This window comes from Canis lupus, chromosome 31 (genome assembly GCF_003254725.2).
Source record: "Canis lupus dingo isolate Sandy chromosome 31, ASM325472v2, whole genome shotgun sequence".
NCBI lineage: Eukaryota > Metazoa > Chordata > Mammalia > Carnivora > Canidae > Canis > Canis lupus.
The window spans coordinates 34,506,964-34,533,676 of NC_064273.1; the positions used below are offsets into that span (position 1 = coordinate 34,506,964).

Sequence of the window (26,713 nt, forward strand, 5' to 3'; positions counted from 1 at the left end):
TAATAACCAAATCACACATAATCCCCAGATTAGCCAGGACTACAATTTTTCTCAAACAGCGTGTACAGGAGAAGAGCATAAGCTCCAAGGATGGACAGATCTATGACTAAATCTTGGCTTCACTACACATTGTGTGTGCGACTTTGTGCTGTTTACCTAACTTCTCTGAGAACCCATTTTTTTTTAACCTGTAGAGGCTATCATATCTTTTCAAACCTATTATAAGTAGGTATCTGGCAGGGTTGCCTTACAGATAACATACATGACATTACCTTTTTATCCTAATCCTGGCACAGAGTAGATACTCACTAAAGTCAATTACCTTCCTCTTTTCCTGAGTCATCCAAATTAAAAAAAAAATACCTTGACCTGAAATTTCTAGCCCTTTCATAGTGAATCAATACCAAGGGCTTCAACTGACACAATTTTAATACCAGCTTAGCTCAAACACTAAAAACTCAATGTCCCAATGAAAGATCCTATCATATTGGCCCCTTAGGCACGGGGCCAATGAGCCCCACTTCTGTTTGATGGGGACAGAGCATCAGTGTTTTGTCAGCATTGATAACAGCCACACAGTTTGTGTTGTTTGACTACTTACTTGTTCCCGGTCGAGCGTCCGAAACATCTACCAGGGGGCCGGTGGCCTGTGACACCGACTGGTAGTGTACCGTGTGTGTCACTGTCAGGGACTTCTGTTTTGCTGCCTCCCCAAAGTCAGCATCCGTTAACAGGACCGTGGAGCGATCATCTGCAGAACAGTAGGAACACAGGCAACCAGACACGTTTACCCGCTTTCAATGGCTCCCTTGCCTTCTCTTCCCTAGGTCCCTGTGTTATTGTTGATTACAACAATTACGACTTCATCTAAAGAAGCAAGAACAACTAGAAATTCAAGCACTGTGTTAGAACCACTGTAGGATGCTGAAAGTAGATTATCTTTAATGGTTGGCTTTCAGAGCATGAATGAAAGAGAGTGACCACAGAGAGAGGTCTTCTCAAGAAGCAAATGCTGGGATGCCTGGGTGGCTCAGTGGTTGAGCATCTGCCTTCGGCTCAGGGCATGATCCTGGGGTCCCAGGATTGAGTCCTGCATCGGGCTCCCTGCATGGAGCCTGCTTCTCCTTCTGCCTGTGTCTCTGCCTCTGTCTCTCTCCTCTCTGTGTATTCTCATGAATAAATAAATAAAAATAAAAAAAAAAACAAATTCATAAAAAAGAAGCAAATGCTGATTTGGGGAGACTTGTTGCAGCTACCTGTTTATAATAGAGTTTGGGAATTCTGTGTTTGTCAAAAGCTCACCTGAGATGTCACCAGAGATGCCAGCATCACTCAGCGATGGGGCTGTCATTGCAAATAAGCTTGGTGTGCAGTACTAGAAAAGCTCTGCCACAGCTGTCTACACTTGAGTGGCTCTCATGCTGAACTTGGCAAATGTTTGGGGTTGGGGTGAAGGGAGGGGAAGAGGGAGCTGGTCTTCAGAGTTTATTGATTCTTCTATTTTAAAGGTTCTGAGGTACGTTCCTTTTCTTCCCACCTCTTCTGAGCTTTAATTACTCTAGAACATCCTTTAATTGATTTTTCAAAATGACTCACTTGTCAGATTTCCAAGCCCAATTGGCGTTTGAAGATTGGAGAAGCAGGAGCCTGGGTTCAGATGAATTTAGAGCATTTTAGTGCTTGGAAAGGAAGCACTTGGTTGAGCTGTGTGTCATTATTTGGTTGTCTCAAGGTTTTCATTACTTTGTTGTGATACTTTTCACACTTCCTTAAGAGCTTTTTTACTCCAAGGGAAACTTCCGTTAGGATATATGGATAGATTCATACATTTTCAAGCACCGCAGCCCGGGATGCTGTTCATATGAGTTTATCAGTCAGCCGGGACCACGTTACAGCGTGCCTTGACACGGAACGGTGATGTGAAAGTCATAAACAACACAGCTAGACTTCTGTGCCCAAAAAAGGCTCTGAACAGAATGAACCTTACAAAATCCAATTACTCAGGCTCTGGCAGGAGAGGAAAGCCTCTTGAAGTTAGAATAAAATTTCTTGGCAGAGAAATAGAGGAAAGACTGCCAAGGTGTCTGCTGGCATCCCAGCGTGTGATGCAGTGCGGGTTGCTACCGCAGCAGGAGCTGGGGTTCGGCCTGGGGGTCAGTCGCAGCCTTCGCTGGTCCCCAGATTGGGCGGCCTTTATGCAGAAACAGATTCTTACAATTGGACCTGGTATCCGGAGCCTGACACTGACGTGTTGTGGTTTCTAACATGTAGCCCCGCTGAGAGCACTCCAGATAATCTTTGGGGCTATGCTACGATCTGTGGGGCTAGGTCACAAATTTTTAATGGGAAATTTCAGGTGCCTGTCAGTTTGTGAGCTTAATCATTCATTCTGGCTAGAAACTAATGGCACTCTCATATTGCATTGTTTTAAAGCATCACATTTCTACTTCCCCCAAATTAGAAAATGCCATCGACCAGCTGTCAGGCATCACCAGGAGGTAAACGATTCCTGGTGATAGATGATCCTGTGTAGAATAAGATGCACCTTTGACTAAGGGCAGTGACTATGGACAGAGGATGGGCAGACCTTTCTCTGGTCTTAGGTCAACAACGACTACCTATCTATTTTAACCACTGGAGGTACAATGATGAACAAGCCTGATGAGGAATGTTTACTAAATGTTGAAACTATATTATAAGGGCAAAGAAATTATGTTTTTATTTTTGAAGTAGTATTTCAAAGGAAGTTTTGGTTTTAATGCCCAACCTATTGAGTTTAATAAAAGAGATGCCAGCTATACTACTGAAAGATAATGATTATTAAAAATGAAGCATGGTGTTTTTGTCCTGATGTGAGCCAGCTAATAAAATCTTGTATATTTTAGGAGTGAGCCCTCGGACAACACGGGTAGTATTTAACCGAATTTGGTTGATCGAGGGCCACACTGGGCTTGACCAACTTTCTCCAAGTGCTATTATGCTTGGACCAAATTTGAATCCAGCAAGACCATCCCAGGCCTTAGGACTTTGAAGCCTTTAAGTCAAGATGTCTCTGCTGTTCCATTAGAACATAATCATGCAGGGTGGGGGCAAGGAGCAATGCAGATGTTTTGCCAATTTGGCCATTTACCACTTTTTTTCTGACAGGAGGTTTCTAGTTGCCAGTGTAGTTGCCAGAAGTTGGGTAGTTTTAGCCAAACCACAGGATAGGGTTGCCCTGGGACCAAGTGCCAGCAAACACCTTCCAGAACAAATGCAGAGCAAAGTTTGTAAAGGGCCAAATTGGCAACCTGCCTCAGATTCTGTTTCCATGGATACTGGAAAGCTGAGTGGTATTTCTAAGGTGAGGGCTTCTGGGAAGTAGCTTATTGATATGGAAGCAAGTGGTGACAGTTACAGGAAACTAAGCTGGTGGCTGGGTGGGGGCCCTACCTTGGTTCTGCTCTAGTCTATGTGACCTGCAAGCTATGTAACTTCTCAATGCCCCAATTACAAAGTAGTATCTTTTTCCTATGTTGCTTGGGTGGGTTGAATGAAATGATGCACATAATGTGCTTTAAAAAGTAGGTGACATTAAAGAGCCCTCAGTAAACATTAGCTATTCTTCTGATCATTATCACAATGGAAATATAAAGTATCTGATTCTGGAATAAATAGACCTGTGTCAGAAGGCAGTGTGGAATGGTGGATTTTGAATGGAAAGGGCTGGAAGGAATTAAGACAATGGGATTCTGGATAAACCAGCCAAAAAGCTCTCTGGGTAGAACAGGGATCTTGGTGTTTCCCAAAGCACTGCCAAGGAACCCATTCCAGGGTGTCTATAGGATGCTGGGGGATGCAGAAAAGGCAGCCCGTGCAAAGACACTTGTTTGTTAACTGCTAGGTAGAGTTTAAATGTTTGCTTTAATGAAGGCCTTTCTGGAGCTGAAGAAGAAAGCACTGAGTGGATTTCCAAGATGGGGCTTTAGTGTATGGCCCTTCTAGGTTTATTTGATTACAGGTGTTTGTTCTTTGGAGAGGCACCAATAATCTCCCCAGAAAAGATCCAGCATGGATCAAAGTTGGGGAACTCCTGTCTCAGGTGACCTTGGAGGTACATATAATTTCATTCTCCCCCCACCCCACATTTGCTGGTATTCATTATTCTCCTCAATAACAATTATCTACCTTCTACCTTTGCTTGTGTAGCACTCAAGATGTTCCCATGTCTAAAGGGGTTTGGGCTGAGAGGACATGGCTGTAGCAGCCACATTGTGTGAAGCCATAACAGGGTACCTTACCTATGGTCTCCATTGTGTCTCTCTCTTCAATCAAAAGCTGAGCCCTGGGTATGTCAATGTGCATTCTCAAGGTTTGTTGTTGCTTGCTCAAGGTATCCGAAGTCCGAGTATTCTTACTGGGAATAAAATAGAGGGGATGCATGAGCAAATGCAGTTCAGAGTCACATTATGCCAACACGTGCTTGTATATCAACTGGGTTTAGTACCTAATTATTTGAATGCCTTGTGAGCAGGCAAGGGGGAAAAAGCAATGAAGGAAAAGGGGAAAAGGAAAAGAAAAAATATTTTTCCTTCATTCAAATGATATTTACTAATATTAGGTTTCAGTAGTTAGTTGTGAGGTTCACAGAAAAAAAATTGTCTATAGACATTGGTTCCATATTGATAGAACCTTTGGAATTTCCCCTTTTCTGTGTAAAGCTAAGTAAAACAAAAAAAAAAAAGTGGTTTCTAAACCCAACAACACTTTTGTTTGTCAGATATGAGATATTCCAGTGATGGCAAGGGAGGAAGCATGTGTGTTGGCTGCTAAATGGGTGGGGTTTCTACTAATGGATTTGTATTTATATCTGGTGTCATTTTATTTTTGTTCTGGTAACAAATCATAAACCTTGTTAACTTTCTTGACACTAGTTTATCCTGATATCACATTTTAGAATTAAAAGAAAAACCCAACTACTGTAAGAATTTGTGTACCAGAAAATTACTCTTAGAGCAAGCTGTCTTCTAGAAGTAAATGAAAATAGGTAGTAAAACGGCATGGGATCATCAAACTCAGTTACAGCTGATAGCAAATAAAAAAAATCTGTGTATTTCACAAAAACTCAAAAAAAGTCAATAAAGGCTTTAATTAGAAATCTACATTGCAGAAGTGATTGTTCAGTCTTTGCACAGTTGTAAGAACTTAGATGATTTCAAAATATGTACAGTTGACCCTTGAACATCAAGGGTTTGAACTGTATGGGTCCATTTACATGTGGATTTTCCTTGATAAATACAGTCTAGTACTGTAATATTTTCCCTTCCGTATGATCTTCTTCTTTTTTTTCCCGTATGATCTTAATAAGGTTTTCTTTTCTCTAGCTTATTATATTGTAAGAATACAGCATATAAATCATAGAATATGCAAAATATGTGTTCATTGATTGTTTATGTTAAGGGTCAGGCTTCTGGGCAACAGTATACTATTAGCAGTGGAATTTTGGGGAAATCAAAAGTTGCATGTGGATTTTCGACTGTATGTAGAGCTCAGTATCCTTAATGATTACATTGTTCAATGTAAGTTCTATTGTTCAAAGGTCAGCTTTATATGAAAATAACTTCTAATGAGCAACAAAGATTCAGAATAATACATCAATGTGATAAACTATGGCATCCATAAATCCAGCTCAATAATTGACAAAATCTACTTTGAGAAAGATTTCTGGAGCCTACTTCACTCAATGATTTTCCTCTGTGTTTGTTACTTTTAGTAGAGAACAACAAAGAGGGTATCTATTCTGGATCTTAAATATTTTTCTTCCCAACTAAGCATTCACTAAGAGTCCTAGATCCTTTCTTGTTGATGAGGATTCATCTACTCTTGAACCCTGTAGCTGACAGAATGTTAATAATCTGAAGGTCAAGTTCACTCAAGAACCCCTGTAGATATTTGCATGTTGAAGTCTGTGTTAATATTCTGAATATTTTGTAATTGCCCTTCCTTCATTTGAGTATAAACAAAACAACCTACAAAAACAACAGCTTCTGAAAGGTGCACCATTCCTACTTAGGACTTGATCTTGAACCAGATTTCTTGCTCTGCAGATGAGTAACTGGGTTATGTAGCTAGATCATGCTAATTATGCAGAGCCCAAATTCAAACATTTGGCCTGAATTTTTCACATGAACTGCATACTTTAAAAAATTATTTACTTATCTATGTTTTCACTTTATTTGTGTGTGTTTTTTAAAGCAAAAATTCAAATACTTGTATAAAATGAAGAACATTTTGGTGACTTGGGGGGCTGCAGTTATGTCATGTTTAGACAAGCTCTATTTCCTCAAAAACAGATGGGGAACTACTCCTCTGTGAGTATCCGAAAGGTCTGTTTAGAAACTCCACTAGGGACTTGAGCTTGTCCTTGCACCAAAAATAGAAATGTGAGCTAGTTCCTTCTGCTCATCATGAATAGTTATGAGGCAGTCAGCGGCTGCTCTATTAAACACTATGAACCCAAGTGCAAACTATACTTAACAATAAGGGGTCCACTGTCAGACTGACACAGGAAGCATGCTAAATAGCTACTGTGCACCACTGCCATTGGCATGAGGACTTAGAATATGATGGAACTTCATTAACAAAGACAATGAAAGCTGGAGGTAAAACTTTACTTCCTCCTTGAAGGATTGCATGCTGTCAAGCCCTACAGTGGGAAGGCGAGAATGTGGCCCAACAAACCTTGAGATTCAGGAGCTAATTGTTCCCTTCTCCCTTGGAACTTGCTGTTCTCTTTGCTTAGAAGAAATGTTCCCTAGCCCTATCCCAGTGGCCATGTGACTGGCTCCCTCCCTGGCTTCAGGGCTTGATGCAGGTGGAGTCTTTTCAATGGAGCCAGGTTGGCCCAGCTATGGGCACTGCTGATGTTCCCCTCCCCATCCTCTGGTGAATTTTGTTTCCTCAGCACTTAATACTCAAGCATATGTTTAATGGACTTATCTTGTTTGTGATCGGTCTCTTCCACTGGAATAGGAATTATATAAGGAATAGTTCCTTCTGTTTTGTACCCTCTATATCCCTGGAATTAGAGCAGTATGTGACTGAAGTAGGAGCTAAATAAATATTTGTTAAAGCTTGTTGAATAAATCATGTTGTTTTGGGGGTACAGTGGTAGTGAGTGACATGTCCTAGAGGCACTAATACTCTTCTCATTTTAAAAGATTACTAGGTCTCAACTTTCTTAATGAGGCTGCCATATTCTATAATCTATTGTTATAGGAAGGCTGATTCTCTAAAATTATAACAATTGGTCATTAAAGCAGCAGCCAACCTTCAAAAAAAAACTAGTTGAAGAAACCTCTTTTGTGAAAAGGTTCTGTATATTTCACCATACAAAATTGCATCTTTTATATGATATGGGAGCATGTTAAATATGTTAGTTATTATTGAAATATAATCTTCCGCCATCCATTTGCCATTTGGTTGTCTGATTATAGTGACAGAGAGCTGACCCTCATTCACAGAGGATGGTATTTCCCAGCTTAGTCAATAAATTACTTGCAGTTGTTAAAACTCCTTAAAGTCTTAGTATTTTCTTAAGCTTTGTGGGGAGAAAAAACTAATGAAAAAGTGTGTACACTATCTACCTTCCGAAATGTGCTATGAAGCATTCTATAAGTTCAGAATAATTGTAGGGTTATCAGGACCATATTTCATTATAATAGCTGAGTGGGTTTTTTTTCTATATGTCTAAAGATATGAACATCAAAAAAAGCTAAACTTATCTAAATTCTCAATTTGACTCTTCTTCATCCTTTTCCACTTATAGCTAGCTCTAAATAATATTGGTCTTTGGATATTAACCATGCATTGGCTAGTGCCTTAAAGCAGGCTAGTTTTACTCTTATATAGCTGGTATATTTTTAAAAATTATTTTCACCTAATCATAAAAAAGGAAAATCCTTTCTATCTGGTCATGGTGAGTGAGGTCTCTTTTCTCTCTCTCTCTCTCTGTGGGGGGTGATTTGCTTGGGTAAAATAGATGAGTGGGCAGAAGCACGAAGCCCAGCGAAGGGAGATGACACCGTGTGGGGGTACCCTGGCACCAGCTTATCTGTGTTTGTCCTACAGTAGCATCTGCCTTTCTGGCCCTAGAACAGCTAATCCCAGTAAAGTATGCAGATACTTTTTTGTGGAATGTGGTTGGAAAATAACGTTACCTTCACCAAGATCACAGAATGATAAATCTAGGAACAATTTCAAATTATTATTTTTAAATGAGAAAAGTAGGGGAGTGCTTGGGTGGTTTAGCTGCTTAAGCACCTGACTCTTGATATCAGCTCCGGTCATGATCTCAGGATTCTGAGATCAAGCCCCCATCAGTCTCTGTACTTAGCATGGAGTCTGCTTAAGACACTCTCTCCTCCCTTGGCCCCTGATCCCACTCAGGCTCGAGAGCGTGCAATCTCTCTTTCAAAAATAAGTAAATAAATCTAAAAAAAAATGAGAAAAGTAGGGAATACAGAGGGAAAATGACTTGCCCAAGATCACAAAACCAGCTGGGGGCAACTTGAAGCCTACAACATAGACTTGCAGTTCTCTATGCTCTTACTGCACCAGGCTGCTAAGTCCTCAACTTCCCTTGCAAGCAGCAGCGAAGGTGAGAGATAGTGGTTCTGTAGCCTTCTCTGTACCAGTGGATATATGACTTGCCTAGGTTTTCCAAGCCACATTTGAAATATGGTTGGCCCTTAGATCTCCAGGAAGGTGACAGAGTCTTTGGTTGTTAGGCTTTGTTAACCAAACTCAGATTGAACTGACCCTTCATGATAAAAGCATTGCTTTTATTTCTAAATTAATCCATAAAAATCCACCTATTTGAGAAGTTTGGAAATTCTCTTCCTTTTCAATCACTGTATCCTCTGGAGGAAAACCACCTCAACTACCTTAAGTGGGAGTAATTACTAGCTTTAATGTTCCTAATTTCATGTTGGCAACTGTTAACCTCAAATACCACTATTAATGCCTGCTTTCCTCAACAGGTGGTTTTTCAAGCACAGTGATTGGCCTATTAATGTAGAAGATATTTTTGATGTCTCACTTGGGGCTAATGAGAAGGGGGAGGGATGCATTCTAGGACATCAGAGAAGCTAATAGAACTCATCCTAACCGAACAAATGTTGAATATGTCGGAAAACACAGATTCCAGTGTCACGAGCTTTGAGCAGAGGCATAATCTCTGAAGGAAGTAGCCAGAAGATCTCTGAGATGGCTGCGGGACCCAGGCTGGGTACAAACCAGTGAAGCAGACTGGAGTGGGGATGGGGATGGTGACTTTTTATACAGAGCAAAAAAACCTACCATTTACTTTGATGTGGATGGAACTGGAGGGTATTATGCTGAGTGAAATAAGTCAGTCAGAGAAAGACAATTATCATATGGTTTCACTTATATGCAGAATATAAGAAAGAGTGTAGAGGACCATAAAGAGGGAGAGGAAACTGAATGGGAAAAAATCAGAGAAGGAGCCAAACCATGAGAGACTCTTAATTCTGGAGTTGCTGAAGGAGCGATGGGTGGGGAGATGGGGTAACTGGGTGATGACATTAAGGAGGGCATGTGATGGGATGAGCACTGGGTGTTCATCACACAACTGTGAATTATTGAAAACTACATCTGAAACTAATGATGTACTATATATTGGTTAAATGAATTTAAATTAAAAAAAAATTCACACCCAGTCTAAAGGGAGCACTTCATGTAGCTCCAGACAGCCATAATCTCTAGACTGTGCCCAGTACGGTCAGAGCATTTTCAAGAGAAGAAAGCAAGCCACAATCTTATATGAAATCTCTTGATTTCATGAATCATATGAATTCATATTTTTAAGTCAACATTAGAAAATTCATTTTGTTTCGAAGTTATTATAAATTGAAAGACTCTGGTTTGTTTTTTGTTTTCTAAATATTTGCCAGATTTGCTCTGCACAGGTGCACATGTGTCTGGATACCTTCCATGACCACAGAAATGTCCTAATACTTGCTTAGCAAATAAGTACAGATTTGCATTAGAGCATGGATTCAATCTTCTATAAAAATATAGATTTTTTTATTCTTCTCATGCAAGTTTGACCTAGAAGGATGTGGCTAAGTTCCTATTATGGAAGATATATTTTACAGGCCATTTGCATTTCTGAGTTCTCTCTTGGCTCTAGATTCCTGCTACCAGCTATTCGACACTTGGAAAGCATCCCAAATTCAACATGACCCATACAAGTCTTTTCATTTCCATCAACATTCCCTTTTCCCTGTCCTACAAAAAAAAAAATAATAATAAAAGTCTGTACCCTGCATCTACCCTCCTAATTCCTAATCCTAGCAAATGACACTTATGTTTATTTAATTGCTCACTCCAAATTTTTTAGAGTAATCTTGAGTTCTCCATATCCATTACTTATAGTACACATAGTTTTAACACATACTATTGCAAACAAAGATGTCTGTGGAAAATGTAATTCATGGGCCAATGGCAATTGATCTCTGTCTTAGGTCTTCAAAGATACTGGTGATATGGGTTATGGGCTCTTTGTGAATAATAAATGAACACCAATTTTATATGCAAAGATGGGGAAGGAAGTTAAATCCAACTGTGGTGGGGTGGGGAGTAGGCCCCATACCCATCTTCTTTTTCCCCTACAGTAAATATCCTAAAATGGCAATACTGTCAGGATTCTTGACATTTATCTTAATCTGATTTCCAGACTCTGATTATCCTTTTTCACTTCTGGTTTAATCATTACAATATAAAAGGCTTAAACTGCAAATACTGAGGTGTCTTCTACAGCCTTGAAAATTCACTTACTCATTCAACTACCACAACTTACTTATTCATCTACTATAGTTCTGGTATTTTTAACATGAGGACAACATATCAGGCTATGACCTCTAAGACCAGACAGTGAATAGATAATTGTAGCAGAAATTGGTGAGTGCTCTAGTGGAGGGGTGCTCAGGATGCCATGGCTGCTGAGGACAAGGGGAATCTTTCTTGATCATCCCATCTCTTTGGAAGGGCACAGTGCACAGTGCATTTCCTTTTCAGGTTTTCTTTTCACTTGCCTAACTCTGCTAAAGTGAAAGTCTCAACCTCAAAAGTGGTATATTTGGGTGGAAACAAAACCAAAGCTATTTACTTATAATGTGCTTTTGTATTCCCAGCTTTATGGGAAACATTCCACTGGTTGAGTCTGATCGACAAGAAAACAATCTATGGCATGTACAGAAGTATATTATTTGCTATCTATATATCCTATTAGGCATAACATGGATATTTGGTACACAGAATGAAATTTATGTGTCAAAAATAAAATGTGCTATCAATTTCAGACAATCATTTAAAAAAACATCAAAGCAAGTTGGAAATTATCCTTTTAAACATGATATATAAGATAGTAGGTTTTGTTCTTACCTCATGAGCATTTCAGCTAAACTCTTTGCATCTGGGGAAAAAAAGTTAATATTAGTACATGATAAACAACTCATTAACATTCACTTAGGCATTTATGACCAATATTCTACAGAGTCAGATGACAATAACCACTTTAAAATGTAACTATCATTCCACATATCACTACTAATAACCAAAAGTTTAGTGGATTCCTTATTTCTTCTACACATATGTATGTGATATTCATGCAATAATGTTGTATATATGCAATCATATGTCATATATATATATATATGGTGTGTGTGTGTGTGTGTGTGTGCATATATATATTACAAAAAGAGCATAACTCTCTGGGACCATAACATTTATCAGACATCTGTTAAAGTCTTCTTACAGTGTATTTATTTGCCAATTTTTGAAAACCCAATTTTATTTTCAGTAGTCAGAAAATTAACATTTTGAAAGTAGTTTATTTATGTAGTATATATTCTACTTGTTTTATCAAAATATCAAAATTTAAAAACTTATGACACATAGATGACTTTAAGAAAGCATTATTACAGAGCTCTGAGTCCCCTAGGTTGATCAAAGAATTGTATAAATGACATATCATTGTGTCTTGAAACTCAGATGCTTGTTTCAAACCCCAAAGTAAAAATTTTCTTTATATTTTTTTTTTGTCTCTGAAAACATTGTTTATCAAGTCTTGGTTACCACTCCTGACAAAAGAAATTCTGCCTAAAAATGATGTAGAAAAGAAGTCTACATTTTTGGTGACATTGCTTTGAAATTCTCATCTCCCTTAAAACATAATTTGTTTTTCTTTTTACACATTTTGTCCTGGCAAAAAAAAAAAAAATGAATGTTTTTTTTTCTTAGAATACAAAAGCCTTCTTCTTGCTTCCCCCCCTCCCCACACTGCTTTCTAAAAAAATCTAGATGTTAAATGTAGTATTCAATGAACAGAAATTTCTGGAAATGGATTCAGCTATGTGGCTGGCTCTATAGTGGAGAAAAGAGTATGTTGAAGCATTTTCATCTCATCTTTCATCTTTTAGAGGCTGACATTTAAGTGCAATCATTGTCAAGCCGGGGAGCAGCATGGTATTATTGAGGTGCTCGGGCAGTCACAGGGATAACCACCCATGGGCTGGCATCTCTGTAAGCCGAAGTTCAGTTATTCAAATCAGCCATGCCAGCTCCTACTGGTAACCTCACACATTCTGTGCACAGATGGGTTCAGTCTGGGAAACGAAAACAGCTCCTTTCTACCCCACTCATATGGTGAAGCAAAGAAAGCAAAACAACATTTAACTTCCTAGTTCATGTCTTTCTCTCCAAAGACCAAGCAGATATGAATTTCTTCTCTTCCTGAATGATTTAACACTTGCAAAGTAAATATATATATAAAGTCAAAAGCGTGGGATTAATTAGCTCTATGTAACAGCCAAGCAGTGGCTAACTCAACGGTCTAAAAAAGAGGGGGAAATTTAAGGAGTACACACTGTACTTCAGCTCATGATTGGAAGGTAACTCAGTCCCCAATGTCTTCAGAATGGACCTGGTTTCCTCGTTTTGCTCATTATCATCACACTTTTTCTGTTCCTGAAGTCAGCACAGTTTTCTGTTCTGTGATTTTTTTTTTCATATCCATGTGCTAAGGAATTGTGGCATCCAACAAGTGAGAACAGAGTTCCCCTCAAATATCGGCATGCTCTAACAGCAAGTTCTTTTCATCTACAATTAGCAGGCATCTTTGCTGTGGTTAAGCTGGTCTACAGCTGTGGGCACCCTGAACCATTTTGGTCCACACTTCCCTATGCTTATCATCTTACAATAGATCCTTTTCTCTTTCTATCTAGTTACTATGTCCTCCTCCTGATGTCATCTGAAATTGTGAGAAAAATGATATTAATTGAAATTCACTTCTGTGAATTCTCCTTTGAGAATCGCTGGTGGAGTTTTACAGCACAAGTGGCACCAGGGACTGTGTGTGAATGTCTTCTGGGAGCAGACACAAGGTGGGCTGCAGTCACAATGGAACATGTACTAGGAATCTGGATTGTGCCAGTCTCTACCTGGGAATTATTATGTCTTCTTTCAGAAATCAGGAAATTGGGACCCAGATATGTTCAGTAATTTCTTACAGCTGAGCAGGAATTCATAACCAATGTCAGTTGGTTCAAACTTCTTTTCCATTACTACTTTTAAGGTTCTGTATACATAGAGTGGGATTTGTGTCATAACTTCAGGGACATAGGGGTACAGACACCTGGTACCTGCTGACTGAGGAAGATGATCCCAGGATCACCTGTTTCAGGCTGAGTCAATCTGGGAAATATCCAAGACTGCCCTCACCTTAAAAGGAGCATGGGACTTGGAGAGCATAGACTCCAATGGTAAGAGAGCTCCATGACACAAAATTAGTGTGTCCTGTAATTTGAGCTCCTTTAGGAAGTATGGAGTAGGTCAGTTTGACTGGAGAGAGGTTTCCAGGAAAGGTTGTGAATTAGGGTTGGTCAAGGCATACAGAGCTAAGAAGGTGTGACTTTGGGTTACTGGCCATAATATGGACCAAGAGGAGAGGAGGAGGGCAGAGGTAGTGGTGGGTGGGTGTAGGTGCTGTGTACTAGCATCAATCCATCCGGAGTACATGGAATGGGGGCTGGGGACAAGGAGTTGGTGGTGAAGGTGAGAGGCTGGGATGGTTGGCTGCAGTGAACAGGGGGACAGAGAGTGTTTGATGCTATAACAGATTGATGGTATCTGCAAGAATCAGGACCCACTGGGTATGGAGGGTCTGCAGGGAGTCCAGAAAAATGACAAGATTTAGGATATTCAGGGCTGGGTATGGTAACACAAATGACAGGAGTCTGGAAGGACACAGAAGCAGCAATGTGGGTGGAGCCAAGGTGCTTGGCTTCAAACCTACTGCGGTACTCCACCATATTAATATAGGCTGGGGGACATGAGGTGAGGCTGTTCAAGGCAGATTTGGAATCAAGTTTAAGAGAGATATCAGGACTGAGATGGGGTCCAGGGTCTTCTTCATATTCATGTAGGGACAGTGAAAAGAGATGACAAAATCTCGGATATACTTTTGTTTAGTGGTGAGAAGAAAATCTGGGGCAAGTGAAGAACATTTTTAAAATCATGAAATCATAGAATCTTAAGAGCATTAAAGACTCTTCAAATCATCCCTGCAGTAAATGTTTGTCTCCATGCTACAGTGTCTTGGGCAGATGTTAAAATGAGATGGGCTACTTAGCACTCTGGGGAGAGGGGGGTCCATGCTGTCGCTACCACATAGCACCTCTCACTCTCAGGTCTGATTTGATGTCAAGTCTGTTGATATGTCACCTCAACACGTCCCCATGGGACCTTTGCTTTTTTCTTTCTCCTCAGTTCGAATCAAATTACCAGGCAGCAGCCCCCTCCCTGGCCTCCCCACCTCCAATGTGTCAGTCCTGTAAGTGACATCCACCTGCGGGAAGGGTGATGGATCTGAAACACACCCCTCACTGTGTCACAACTGTGCTTTGAAACTCTCGGAGGGACCTCCCTGCCAACAGGACTCAGCACAAAGCAAGAGCCTGCTCATGCTGGTCCCAAGCTGTCTTTCCAGCCCTCCTGCCCCTCATGTCTTGCCTCCAGCCCTCTCTGAGGTTCTTGCTATTGCATTCTCTGTAGACCCCATGATATGGCTCCTTTGTCGCTTCAGTGTACGCAGATGCGACTTGCCCTGTGCACTCTCCCAAGCCCCGCCAGGTGAAGTTGGTGCTTTGGTTCTCTGGACTTCGCACACCTCTGCACAGCATCCAGCATACCCTTTCCCACTTCCCATGGTGGTTTCCTGTCCCCATGTCCTCTCTCCACTGGCCTGAGTCATCTGCCTCCCCAGCTTCAGCCCAATCTCTGCTCCATATGGAGGTCGCACAAGCTTTTCTTGGGGATACATTTAATTGTGGGAAACATCTCTCTGCTCTTGTGCTGAAATCCCTTGCTGTAATTTCTACCTGGACATAACGAGGACACCTGGAGTCATTCATAGGCCATGAGAATATCTCCATGCAGCTGCCTGCCACCTGTTTCTTTTCCAAGTTGAAGTTTCTAATTTTCTCAATCCCTCCTCAGATGGCATAATTTCTAGGTAATTCTCTATCTGGGACTCTTCTATGAAAGACCTGTGATTTCTTATTGTCCTTTATTAAATGAGGCCGAGCACAGAAACTGGTCATTTTTTGATATTCTCTTTCTTGCACACCCGTGAGGACACAATGCTCATTATGTGTGTTGTAAATGAATTTTTACAACTTATATAGAAGATCTTACAGTTTTCCCTATTACATTTTATCTCTTTGGTTCCAGCCTTTCAAAAGCTCTTCAAATTTGGATTCTTCCCACTAATACATTAGCTTTCACCCTTGGAGTTGTGCCACTTCCAAAATGGCTCAGCCTGCTCTGACTTTAGCCTCAGCCTGGTATCCCATAATCAGTCAGCCCTGTCCAAAGGGAAGTGAGATTGTCTGGGCCTTTGCTCATCCCTATAATTTCCCGATTGCTGGCAAAGCATCCTTTCTATAACCTAAACTACTTTATCTCAATCTGTAACTTCTAGAATTTATTGTTTTTGAAAATGGGTATGGAGTGTAACTATTTTCCTATACCTTTGATTGTTCAAAGATTATCCACAATTATTTTTGGGATTATATCCAGAACATCTTTGTCCAGAATCCTAAGACATCATCATTTGGGGTCTAGGAACCAGTACCATGTGATATCCTTCCTAATATTTCCTGTGGGGGGGAAACAAAATCTTCCCCTTTAGTGTATTATCGTAGCATTTATTGGTGCCCATAGTATGGTGCTTATCATTTAGAATTTGTGTAATAGTTAGTTGTAAATATGCCTTCCTCCTCACTAGCAAGATATCAGAACTATTATTTTATGCGACATCCCATCTTTTGCTCCCATAATGACTGGAACATAGTAGGCTTTGAAAGAATAAGTAAATTTAAATGATCAAGGGCTCTGGTTATTTTCTTAAGCTCTTCCTTCCTTCCTTCCTTCCTTCCTTCCTTCCTTCCTTCCTTCCTTCCTTCCTTCCTTCCTTCCTTTCTTCCATCCTCCCTTCTTTCCTTCTATCCCTGCTTTCTTTCCCTCCCTCCCTCTCTCCCCTCTCCTATCCTCCTTCCTGCTCCCTCTCTGTCCTTTCCTTCCGTTTTTATAATTCTTGTTCCACATTTTATGATTTGAATAGCACTTCTCCTGGTGCACATCAAAGCAAAGCAGACATTGAGTCGTTCTTTCTACCTGCCATCTGTTAATATGAGAACATCATCTCAAGGCTTGTTCTTGCTAAACAGCCTCTTGTGTTGCCTGTCACATTTTTTTCCCCACAAATTTCAGCTCAATCTGAGATTTAGACTTTGTGACACCTTTCCTAAAGCCCTTTGCTACACCTACATATACATCCCTGGCTCTGTGTTTCCCCGTTAATCTTGGGAGTGATAGAGAAATAGTGCCAGGATATTTGGAAAGAAGGGGTTTCAAAAAATAACATTTGCTAACACACTGAATTGTAAAGTGTCCTAGAAAATGGTAACTGGAAGGAGAATTTGGTGATCAGAAGGTAACTGGTCATCTGCCTTCAGGAGAGCATTTGGTGGGTGGGGGTGGAAGTGAGACTGTGAGGATTCAGGAGCCAGTGAGAACTGATGCAGCTGAGTATGGAAGTCTTTCAATAATCCAGTGAGGAGAAGCAGTAGAGAAAAGGGTGGTAGGTAGAAAATATGCAAACAAGAAAGAATCTATATTTTTTAATATTATGGGGAAGGTAGATATATCAAATATAGAGATAAAAATGAATAAACCAAACATTTTCCATTGGAAAAAAATAAAATTATGAAGTAGTTATTGATTCTGTGTTAATATATTCTTCTGACTCCATGCTTCATTGACAACCCTTTCAAAGCCAACAATATTGATGGGATGTCCTGTTTCTTTATCTGGGAGTCCCAAGTCTTAGGCAGTTTCATGGAAAGAGAACAGGGTATGGCAGCAGTGATCAGAGCTCTTTCTCTAGCCTTGTCTTGATATGTGATTTTTGGACAAGTTCCCTTAAGGTTTCATGTCAGCAAAATAGGGTATAATATATATCAAGTTTATAATCTACCTGTTTGCATGGCTATGGAGAGACTAAGACAAGGCAGCATAGAGTAAAGCATTATGAAAGACAAGGGCAGTGCAAAAGTAGAAGATATGAGTCCTCTGTTGATTACTGCATGATACAGTGGGCTCTTGGGAAGAGGCACCCCTGTTGGGTAACTAATATTATAGCGTGGTCTCGCCCAGTTCCCATGTTCTTTTTGTAGATCACTTCCCATCCTGGAAGAGTCTCATCCACCAGGCAGTGCTATCACGGTGTGTCAGGGGAGCACAAGGCAAATCTCAAGAACAGCAGCTGTGCCAACTGAGAATCTGAGCTGTTTCCCATTTTGCGTGCCCAAATGTTTCATTAAAAAAGAGAAATCTCATTCATAGCCACATGACTACACTTTCATTTCTGAAGTTTCTAGTTAGGTAAAATGGAATATGTTTAGGTTAATACTTCTGTTGGGCAGCTACCTGCACATACCCACAAAAACAAACGAACGAACAAACAAACAAACAAAAAAACAGTTTGGGAGTAGCAGATTTTGCCTAGCTTTACTATCTATCAAGTGTTCTTTGCAAGCTGCCTCACAACAATCCCTGCTTTTCTGTGGAATTGAAATGGGACTCGTAAAGTAGCTATTTTTGTGAGGGTTATGAGCCTGCATTTATGTTTTTACCAGATGACAAATAGGACTTCCAATCATCAGCATGCTATGAAAGCTGATCCGAAAACTATGACTAAATAAATAGTCAAAAAAGAAAATCTATAACCTTATCCAGGAGTCCAGAAGTCACATTTTGCTTGTAATCATGCCCTGATTTTTCTGAGAAAATCTGAGAAAACTGCAAGTACAAATATGGACCAAGTAGAACACCCAGGCAGGGCAAAGCACCAGGGCTGACGCCAACTCTCTCCCTCCGGACTCTTTGTCCTCACTCTTTGTCCTTTGCTCCACTGGCTGCCCTTGGCTTGGCCCTGCCACCATCCTAATGTTCCTTTGCTCTCCACTCTTTGATATGGAGGCCACTTTTACTCAATCCTTCCATTGCAAATTTGGAATTTTAAAAGAATAGTTTTATTAAGAAATTAAGGTTTGAAAAAGAAAAAAAAGGAGGGAAGGAAAGAGGAAGGGAAAGAAGGAAAGAAAGAAGGAAGGAAACAAAGTATAGAAATGAAGTTTCAGAGCATATGCTTATGATCTCCTATTGGAGGAGATCCACAACTGGGCATTTATTAGCTTAATTAAGAAGTCTCTACACTATTCTTCCTTTAGATTATTAAAGACCAAGCTAATATTTAGTCCTACAAATAAGGAAAGCTTTTAGCTCATTTGCAGAAGAGATGAATGGATGTTAGAGCTCAGTAGATGATGATCATCCCTCATAGCCTGCCCCTTCTTCTGTGCCCTTGTAGAACCATGAGGCCACATACTCTCTGGGAATGGCCTTCTGTAACTGATTTGTTTTTATAATATTAACACATTTCAAAGCATGCTTAAAATAACCTTGCTTCTGTTCACGGGAAGAAAGGCATTTTGCCACAGAAGCATGGTCAAATTTTATATCATCCATTGATTTTTATCTTTAGCTTATTTGAAGTGCCAGAAGTAGCTTTTAGGCTTGGCATGCCAGTTGACCCAACTGGCTGGTGCCAACATTGCACCTTCTTGGGTAGACTCACACTAAAGAAGGAAGTTTTTAGTGATACTGGCATTGATTACTTGACATGGGAATCAAATTTTGTGGTTTTTATAAGGTTGGGGCTCCTGAGATCATGGACCCAGCCAGGGATTTGTTCTGTAACCTTGCACTTTAAAGGATTTAGAAGTGGAGAAAAATCAGGGCATGATTACAAGCAAAATGTGACTTCTGGACTCCTGGATAAGGTTATAGATTTTTTAAAAAACATACCACTTGCAGACAATTTAGACTTTAGGAGGTCGCTATGCTCTAAAATTAGTAAAGTTCTCAGGAAGGAAGAAATATAAGTTGCTAAATTGCTTGAGTCTCATATTCTTTCCTTCCTTCTTTTCTTCTTTCCTCCCTCCCTCCTTCCCTCCCTCCTTTTTCCTTCTTTTCTTAATTTTTACATAAAAGAATGTTATGTTATATTCACCTAACTAGATTGCTTGTCTACATGGTAAAACATATCTTGCTTATAAACATTTAGTAGTTTCTAGCAATCAAACAAGGTCAACAATACGAAATTGACCTTAAATAGCAACTCTAACAGTGTCCATTAGAACCCTCACAATGTTTTTCTATAATCCAAATTTTATTTCCAGTTTTGATCCTCATTGGTGGTTGTTCAAGCAACATTGACATATTATTAGAAAGGTCCTTATTTGGGGCAATAAAAATATTGTATGAAGCAACTCTTCCTGTTGAATCTGTAAATATATTTGAACTCATTCTAATCCAGGCACAGGATCTGTATCTTATGTGGGTCAGGTTGTAACTAGGTGATTCTACTGCTGAGTTCTGTTTAATAGGTAGGCACCTACTACATTAAGCTCTGGCTACAGTTTTCCTCTATGAGTGAGTTGTAAACACTTTTTTTGTCATTAACTAACATTTTGGGGGCTCTGCTGGACTACAAGAGAAAGATGTTTTTGGGGCAAGATTTGGCCTTGTGTGGAGGTTCCTCAAAGAGTTAAAACTAGAACTGCCCTACAACCCAGGAATTGCATTGCTGGGGATTTACCCCAAAGAAACAGATGCAGTGAAACAGCAGGACGCCTGCACCCCAATGTTTATAGCAGCAAAGTCCACAATAGCCAAACTGTGGAAGGAGCCTCGGTGTCCCTCAACAGATGGATAAAGAAGATGCGGTCTATGTATACAGTGGAATATTCCTCAGCCATTAGAAATGACAAATACCCACCATTTGCTTTGACGTGGATAGAACTGAAGGGTATTATGCTGAGTGAAGTAAGTCAGTCATAGAAGGACAAACATTATATGGTCTCTTTAATTTGGGGAATATAAAAATAGTGAAAGGGATTATAGGGGAAAGGAGAGAAAATGAGTGGGAAATATCATAGAGGGAGACAGAACATGAGAGACTCCTAACTCTGGGAAATGAACGAGGGGTAGTGGAAGGGGAGGTGGGCAGGGGGATGGGGTGACTGAGTGATGGGCACTGAGGGGGCACTTGATGGGATGAGCACTGGGTGTTACGCTATATGTTGGCAAATTGAACTCCAATAAAAAATATATAATTAAAAAAAACTGTTATACCCAGCACATGGCAGGTGATCAACAATGGCTTGTTGAATTAAATTTACTTCTGTGATCCATACACATTAAAACTTATAGTGAAAGGGAAAATAAGGGAAGGGAGAAGAAATGTGTGGGAAATATCAGAAAGGGAGACAGAACGTAAAGACTGCTAACTCTGGGAAACGAACTAGGGGTGGTAGAAGGGGAGGAGGGCGGGGGGTGGGAGTGAATGGGTGACGGGCACTGGGTGTTATTCTGTATGTTAGTAAATTGAACACCAATAAAAAAAAAAAAGACTGCTAACTCTGGGAAATGAACTAGGGGTGGTAGAAGGGGAGGAGGGCGGGGGGTGGGAGTGAATGGGTGACGGGCACTGGGGGTTATTCTGTATGTTAGTAAATTGAACACCAATAAAAAATAAATTAAAAAAAAACTTGCTGTTAGAAAGAGCGTGGAATTGGGTTCATGGTCCTTTGCATTCTTGCTGCATTTGTCCAACCTTTACAAAGCACGTACAAAATGCAAGACTGCAGACACTACTGTACTCCGGCAAGGTACTTCCCTGGAACTCTTTGCTCCCTGACATCTTGCGTAAATATGCCCCCTTTCTCACAGTACTTGTTTTCTTCCTGCTGAAACCTTTGTGCCGGATCTGTCTTTCCTCATGCACAAAGAAAACAAAACCGTTTCTGGGGAGGGAAAGGCCCTGCTCTCTGATGTGATGTATTGCTTTCTTTATCAAGATTCACCCTGAAATACTGGTGACTAGGAGTAGAGATGCCCACAGTGATAATGCCAGTCCCAGGATATTTTCTGGCCAGAGCCCTTGCAAAGCAACCACTGAATCACCCGGCATGGTTAAGAACGACAAGAAAGGGTCCATGGGCCTGCCATTGGTCCAGCGCATTATGTTGGTAAGAACAGCACCTTTAGCATCTTTAGAGGCTGAGGTGCTTAAGTTATAAGTAGAATAGGTCAAATCAAACAATAGCTGGGAAGGAAGGAGTAAGCAATAGGGCCAGGGTGAGGGGAGGAACGGTGAATTTGGCAGAAGGTAGTAGAATTCTAGGAAGGAGTGCCTTCATGTTTAATGCATTTGCTGCCAAACCCTTGTGATCAAATGGAAATTATTAATAAAAAATTACTGCTGATTTTATACGATGTTTTATGAACAATGGATAGCCTTTGAAATGCAGTTAGTTAGATCTGGCTGTCTAAACGCAATAAGGACAGACCCTTGCTGGGTCTGTCAGTTATTGGCTCCTCAATAAAATTGCCCCTTGCCCCTAAAGACCTGGATGTGGGATTTTGTTGTCCCTGAAAGAGTTATAAGGACATCCTTTGGTCCTTATAGTGATGAGCACTTGTGGATGTAATCCAACACAATTCACTTTATGTTGGATTTCTCAACTTATTAAGCAATATGTTGCTTTTTCATAGCTCTTAGACGGCCTCCCCTTCTCTCCCCAGTTTGGATTAATTGCTCCCTCCTTTGTGCTTATGTAGGATTTGTTTGAAGCCCTATTTTAGCATTCATGACATTTTTGTTCTTTTCCTGGTAGATGCTCATGTGTCTGCCTCCTACACTAAACCTAAAGTTCAGAAGGTTCTTTCTCTTCATTTTGATACATCAAGCACTAAGCATAATGCTTAGAATATATAGGATTTACTAAGGTAAGTCTGCAAAACTAAATAAGTGGTTAATGTGATTTAGGAAGGATATTTCAATGAGATCGATGGCTCATCTGAATTATGGGGCTGCAGGAGATTTGAATGGAAGCGCTATTAACGTGTACAGATGGAGCATGATGTACTTCAAATATTTTAATTTGTCAGTGAAGTGGAAGCAAATTGATAGGAAAATGTGTTAGGGCCACATAAAGAGAAATGCTTCCCATAAGTGCAGACAGGAGAAAGTATCAGCATGTTCTGCTGCTCTAATCAGATTATAGCCAACTGAAGTGTTTGTAGAAGATGCCAATGTTTCAATATCCCCACAATGTCTGGGGTATATCCCAGATAAGTACTGGGGACAGGGCTTTCAAACTTGTCCCTAAGATGTAACTCTGAGGAATATGCAGGATGCTGCATGACATTACTCCACACTGGACTGATTAAATGCGAACATTGTGTTCATGCATTTTATCAAAAATGTGGCTTGGTTAAATATCCTGACGGTGAAAAGCAAAAGACTTAAAAATACTCTTCCTGCGTTGAGTTTCATGTTGGAAAGAGCTCATTTTCCTCACACTGCAGGGCAAGGGCAAAGGCAAGGAAAGGCTCTAGCCAGAAGCTGGAAATAGCTTTGTCACCAGGACCTCACAGAGCTGGACATTATAATAATGGTGTCTGCTCACAATGGCTCTCGTCTGGCCTAGGCTCTTGTCTTCCATGGTTTTTTTTATGGTTTGAGTGAAACTCTTACACTGGGCTTCAGCTCAAATTTCTAATTTGGGAAAGTGTGTGTTTTCTGTCTCACAATGCTTTACCATAAGCCCTCAATTTCCGCTTCCCGGCAATAAAATAGTTCTCATTGCCACAGCAAATGTGATAGATCTTTTTAAAGGAAGTCGTAATTGATGGCACTGCTGGAATGGTTAGAATTAAAGAGAGGGGGGTTGAAAACCCATGAGAAAATCATTTTATTTGCCTAGGAGACCTGTGTGAGGTTGACCCTCACTCAATTTCTGATGGTGTTGAGTAGTAGCATCTGTGTGACTCTTCCCCTAATGCTCTGTGACCCTGATGAAGGCACAGCACAGAGTCAGGCAGCTGGAAGACCTGGCCTGGAGAGTAAAAGCCCTTCTCTTGGGGGTTAGCTCCCACCAGGCTGGCTGTCCAGCAATGGTGGCACGAGCAGTTGACTGTGGGGCCACCACTCACCTCTCAGCCTCTTCAGTCTCTGCTCCCGCCTCCTCCTCCGTACCACAAGCAGGAGCACAAACAGCAGCAAGACCCCCACCAGGATGCAGGAGATGGTCACCAGCATCTTGAGCCCTTCGTTGGTTGTCAGCCCTTCTTCACTTTGGACAACTGACTTAATGAGTGGAGGGATTGTACCTGAAAGCAGGGCCGTGGTGTTAGATGACTATTAATGAAGACAGCATGGCGGAGGTTTTAGGGATGACGGTTACAAGAGGCACATTGTGTGATCCAAGGGTGTCCAGGGTGATGAGCAATGAGAGGAGTTCTTTATCTAGGTCCTTGCTAATTTATTTATTTTCTCACACCCCTCCTCTGCCCAACTTGCAACTTACTTGACAGCACATCAAATCACGATCTGCACAAAGGGTGAAGCCCATTTCTTTGAAAGGGACTCATTTTGCAATGTACTGCTGGGTGCAGGCACTTGAAAGCACAATGTCCAGGCTAGTGCTTAAAAAAGCCACATGCATTTAGCTGGAATTGTCACCTATAGTACAACTTATAGAGGCTACTTGAAAAACCTGCACATCAAAGAAGGAACAGTAGGTCTGGCAAGTGGACAGGAGTCTGCAGGGAGACTGTTCCAGATACACTGGTTTAAAGAAGCCTAACGTCCCTTTCTGTTTGGTTATTCACTTGCTTTTTATCTACTTTAGAAACTCTCATTTTAGGGTGTAAAGACTGAAGATAAATTTTCAAAAAGGAAACATCTAGGTCTCCAAAGCACACTCCTTAACGATCATGCATTATTATACAGTGTTATGAAATTCAGATTATTTAGAATCATAAGGAAACACCTAAGTAGACTGGACTCTGAGCTATATTTGAAGCTGCTGTCTATGCAGAGGCTGAATATAATGGGCACAGAGATTCAAACATGCATCCACACTTTTATGGGGCACGCATATTGGCACCTTCCATTATGTAAGAAGCTCCATCTCACTATATTTTTCATGTAAAACAAGGGCCAGGAAGTCAGTGGTTTAGGAAAAATAATGCAAAAATAATACAATTTCCCCCCTGAGCAAAAATGGTCTTTATCCTGCAGTTAGTAAGTAGAGCAGGGATAATAGAATCCCAGTGCCCTATGTTATCTGCCCAGGCCAAGAAAAGTGTTCTTTGAACTGTGCAGTGTTTTCAGCTGGAAACCATGTCTGTGGTTGCTCAGAACCCACATAAGGAGATGCAGGTGAAGCTGGTCTGCAAAACCAAGGCAACACAAGGATGCATGCAAACATTTTGCCAAGGAAATGGCAGAAGAAAGAGTCAAATAAAGACACAGAAGAATCTGAGACCTGACTGGTATAGGTGTGAGGCTGTCAATGTTTGTTTCTCCCAAAATGAAAGAAAAATCTTCAGTCAGATATGATAAAAGAGATATTAAAGCTATATATCTATGAGATCAGTTCCAAGAAATCCACAATCCTTTTCAATGAAAATGCAAATATGTATTTTTATATCCTAGTGTAATAAAATCATTTCAGATTTCAGAAATTTAAATGTAGCTCACAAAACTTTTGCATGATTATAACCTAAGATCCAGGATAAAATGAGAGCATCATTTTTTTCTTTTTTCTTTTTTTTTTAGAAGACAAGCACTTAAATTCTGCAGAGTGCTTTGTAAGTTTGAATTACAGTTTCAAATTTTGCCTGTGAGTGATTTCTCATTAAAAGATTAGCATGACCATATCATCAATATGCACAGTGAAGCCCAGTGCTCTGGCACCTACACAGATTATAGAGAAGCTACATGCCAGCATGTGATTATTGTAAGTCAATTAATGTAAGCCAATAAGCTAAAGTAAGAAATATGCTTTCTGCCCGAATATGTACCTGCTAGCAGAGGACTTTGGGGGAACTCTTAAATGCAAAGTAAAGTTTGGTAAATCAAAGTCCTTTATTTCATAAGATCAAAGAATTAAATCATGTTGGAGGAGAAAGCCACGGGGAAGGGCTACTCTGACTATGGTTGGTACTTGGGGTTGGGACACCCTTGAATGACATTACTTGCAACTGAGGGCTAGAAAGTTAGAGGTGGCCCACGAAGAGCATCAGCTCTTGAGCAGAAGGGTTACAATCCAGTTGCTGAGCTAGCCATTCCAGAGCCATGGCGCAGAGTACACTGCAGTTGCAGAACCCCAGGCTGGAGTAACCAATACCAGGAAGGCTTCCACCTAAGGCCCTTCCTACTTTCATGTGCCCCAGGCCTGAAATGCTGGAGGCCAGATAGGGTGTTGGCTGGGGAAGACTTTGTGGTGACATGGCCCTGGATAGGAAACTTAGGAGTGGGTTGCCAGTGTGCCAGAGCAGAAAGAACTCATTCTGGGTCATCCATGACAGTCTAGGAGAAAATGACCAAATGAGGATCCCAGTCAACATCACCTGGTTAGCTTCCTTTGGTTGTTTATGAGAGTTCTTGGGTTCATGGATATTCTTGTTAAGATTGTAAAACCTGTGCTCCAAGGAGGTTCTTGCTGGAGCTTTAATTAAGCAAGATCCCAAATACACACAGGCAGAAGAGGGAAGACCCTTTAGCCTGCCTACTGATGATGAATAAAGTATGGGTGGTGTTTGCTCAGGTACACACTTCCTGGGCTAAGCCATCCAACACTGTGGTCTGACCTGATCAGTGGCATTGGCCAGAAGACTCGGAGGGGTGGGGGATGCTAACTAAGCCAGGCGCTCCCAATATCCTGATGAACTGTAGTGGGTCTTACCTTGTGTTTGAGCAGCTAACTCAATCACTGCTTTTCCCTGAGTCAAAGTCACTGCAAAGCTGTAGAAATCAGCACCAACATGCTGTTTGAGACTTTCTAAAGTTCCCTAACTGCATAACCATCAATGACCCACTATCTTTCACCTCACTGGGCTGGACATTTGTTCAGATATCAATAAATAGCCTTTGATACAAGTTGTAGAAAAAAAAAGGATAAAAATCTGTATCATTTATTTTTGGTTCACCAACCATCACAAGATACCTTGCCTG

General features: G+C 40.7%; 1 protein-coding gene across 1 annotated transcript in view; it reads right to left on the minus strand.

Annotated features, from left to right (window-relative positions):
* DSCAM (DS cell adhesion molecule) overlaps positions 1-26,713 on the minus strand; it is a 734,179-nt gene that overhangs the window by 23,610 nt on the left and 683,856 nt on the right. Inside the window, exons 27-30 of the mRNA XM_035709183.2 lie at positions 23,686-23,862; positions 11,446-11,476; positions 4,281-4,396; positions 602-751 (exon numbers count right to left, since the gene is read on the minus strand). Coding sequence (XP_035565076.1) covers positions 602-751; positions 4,281-4,396; positions 11,446-11,476; positions 23,686-23,862 — 474 coding nt within the window. The remainder of the gene's footprint in view (positions 1-601; positions 752-4,280; positions 4,397-11,445; positions 11,477-23,685; positions 23,863-26,713) is intronic.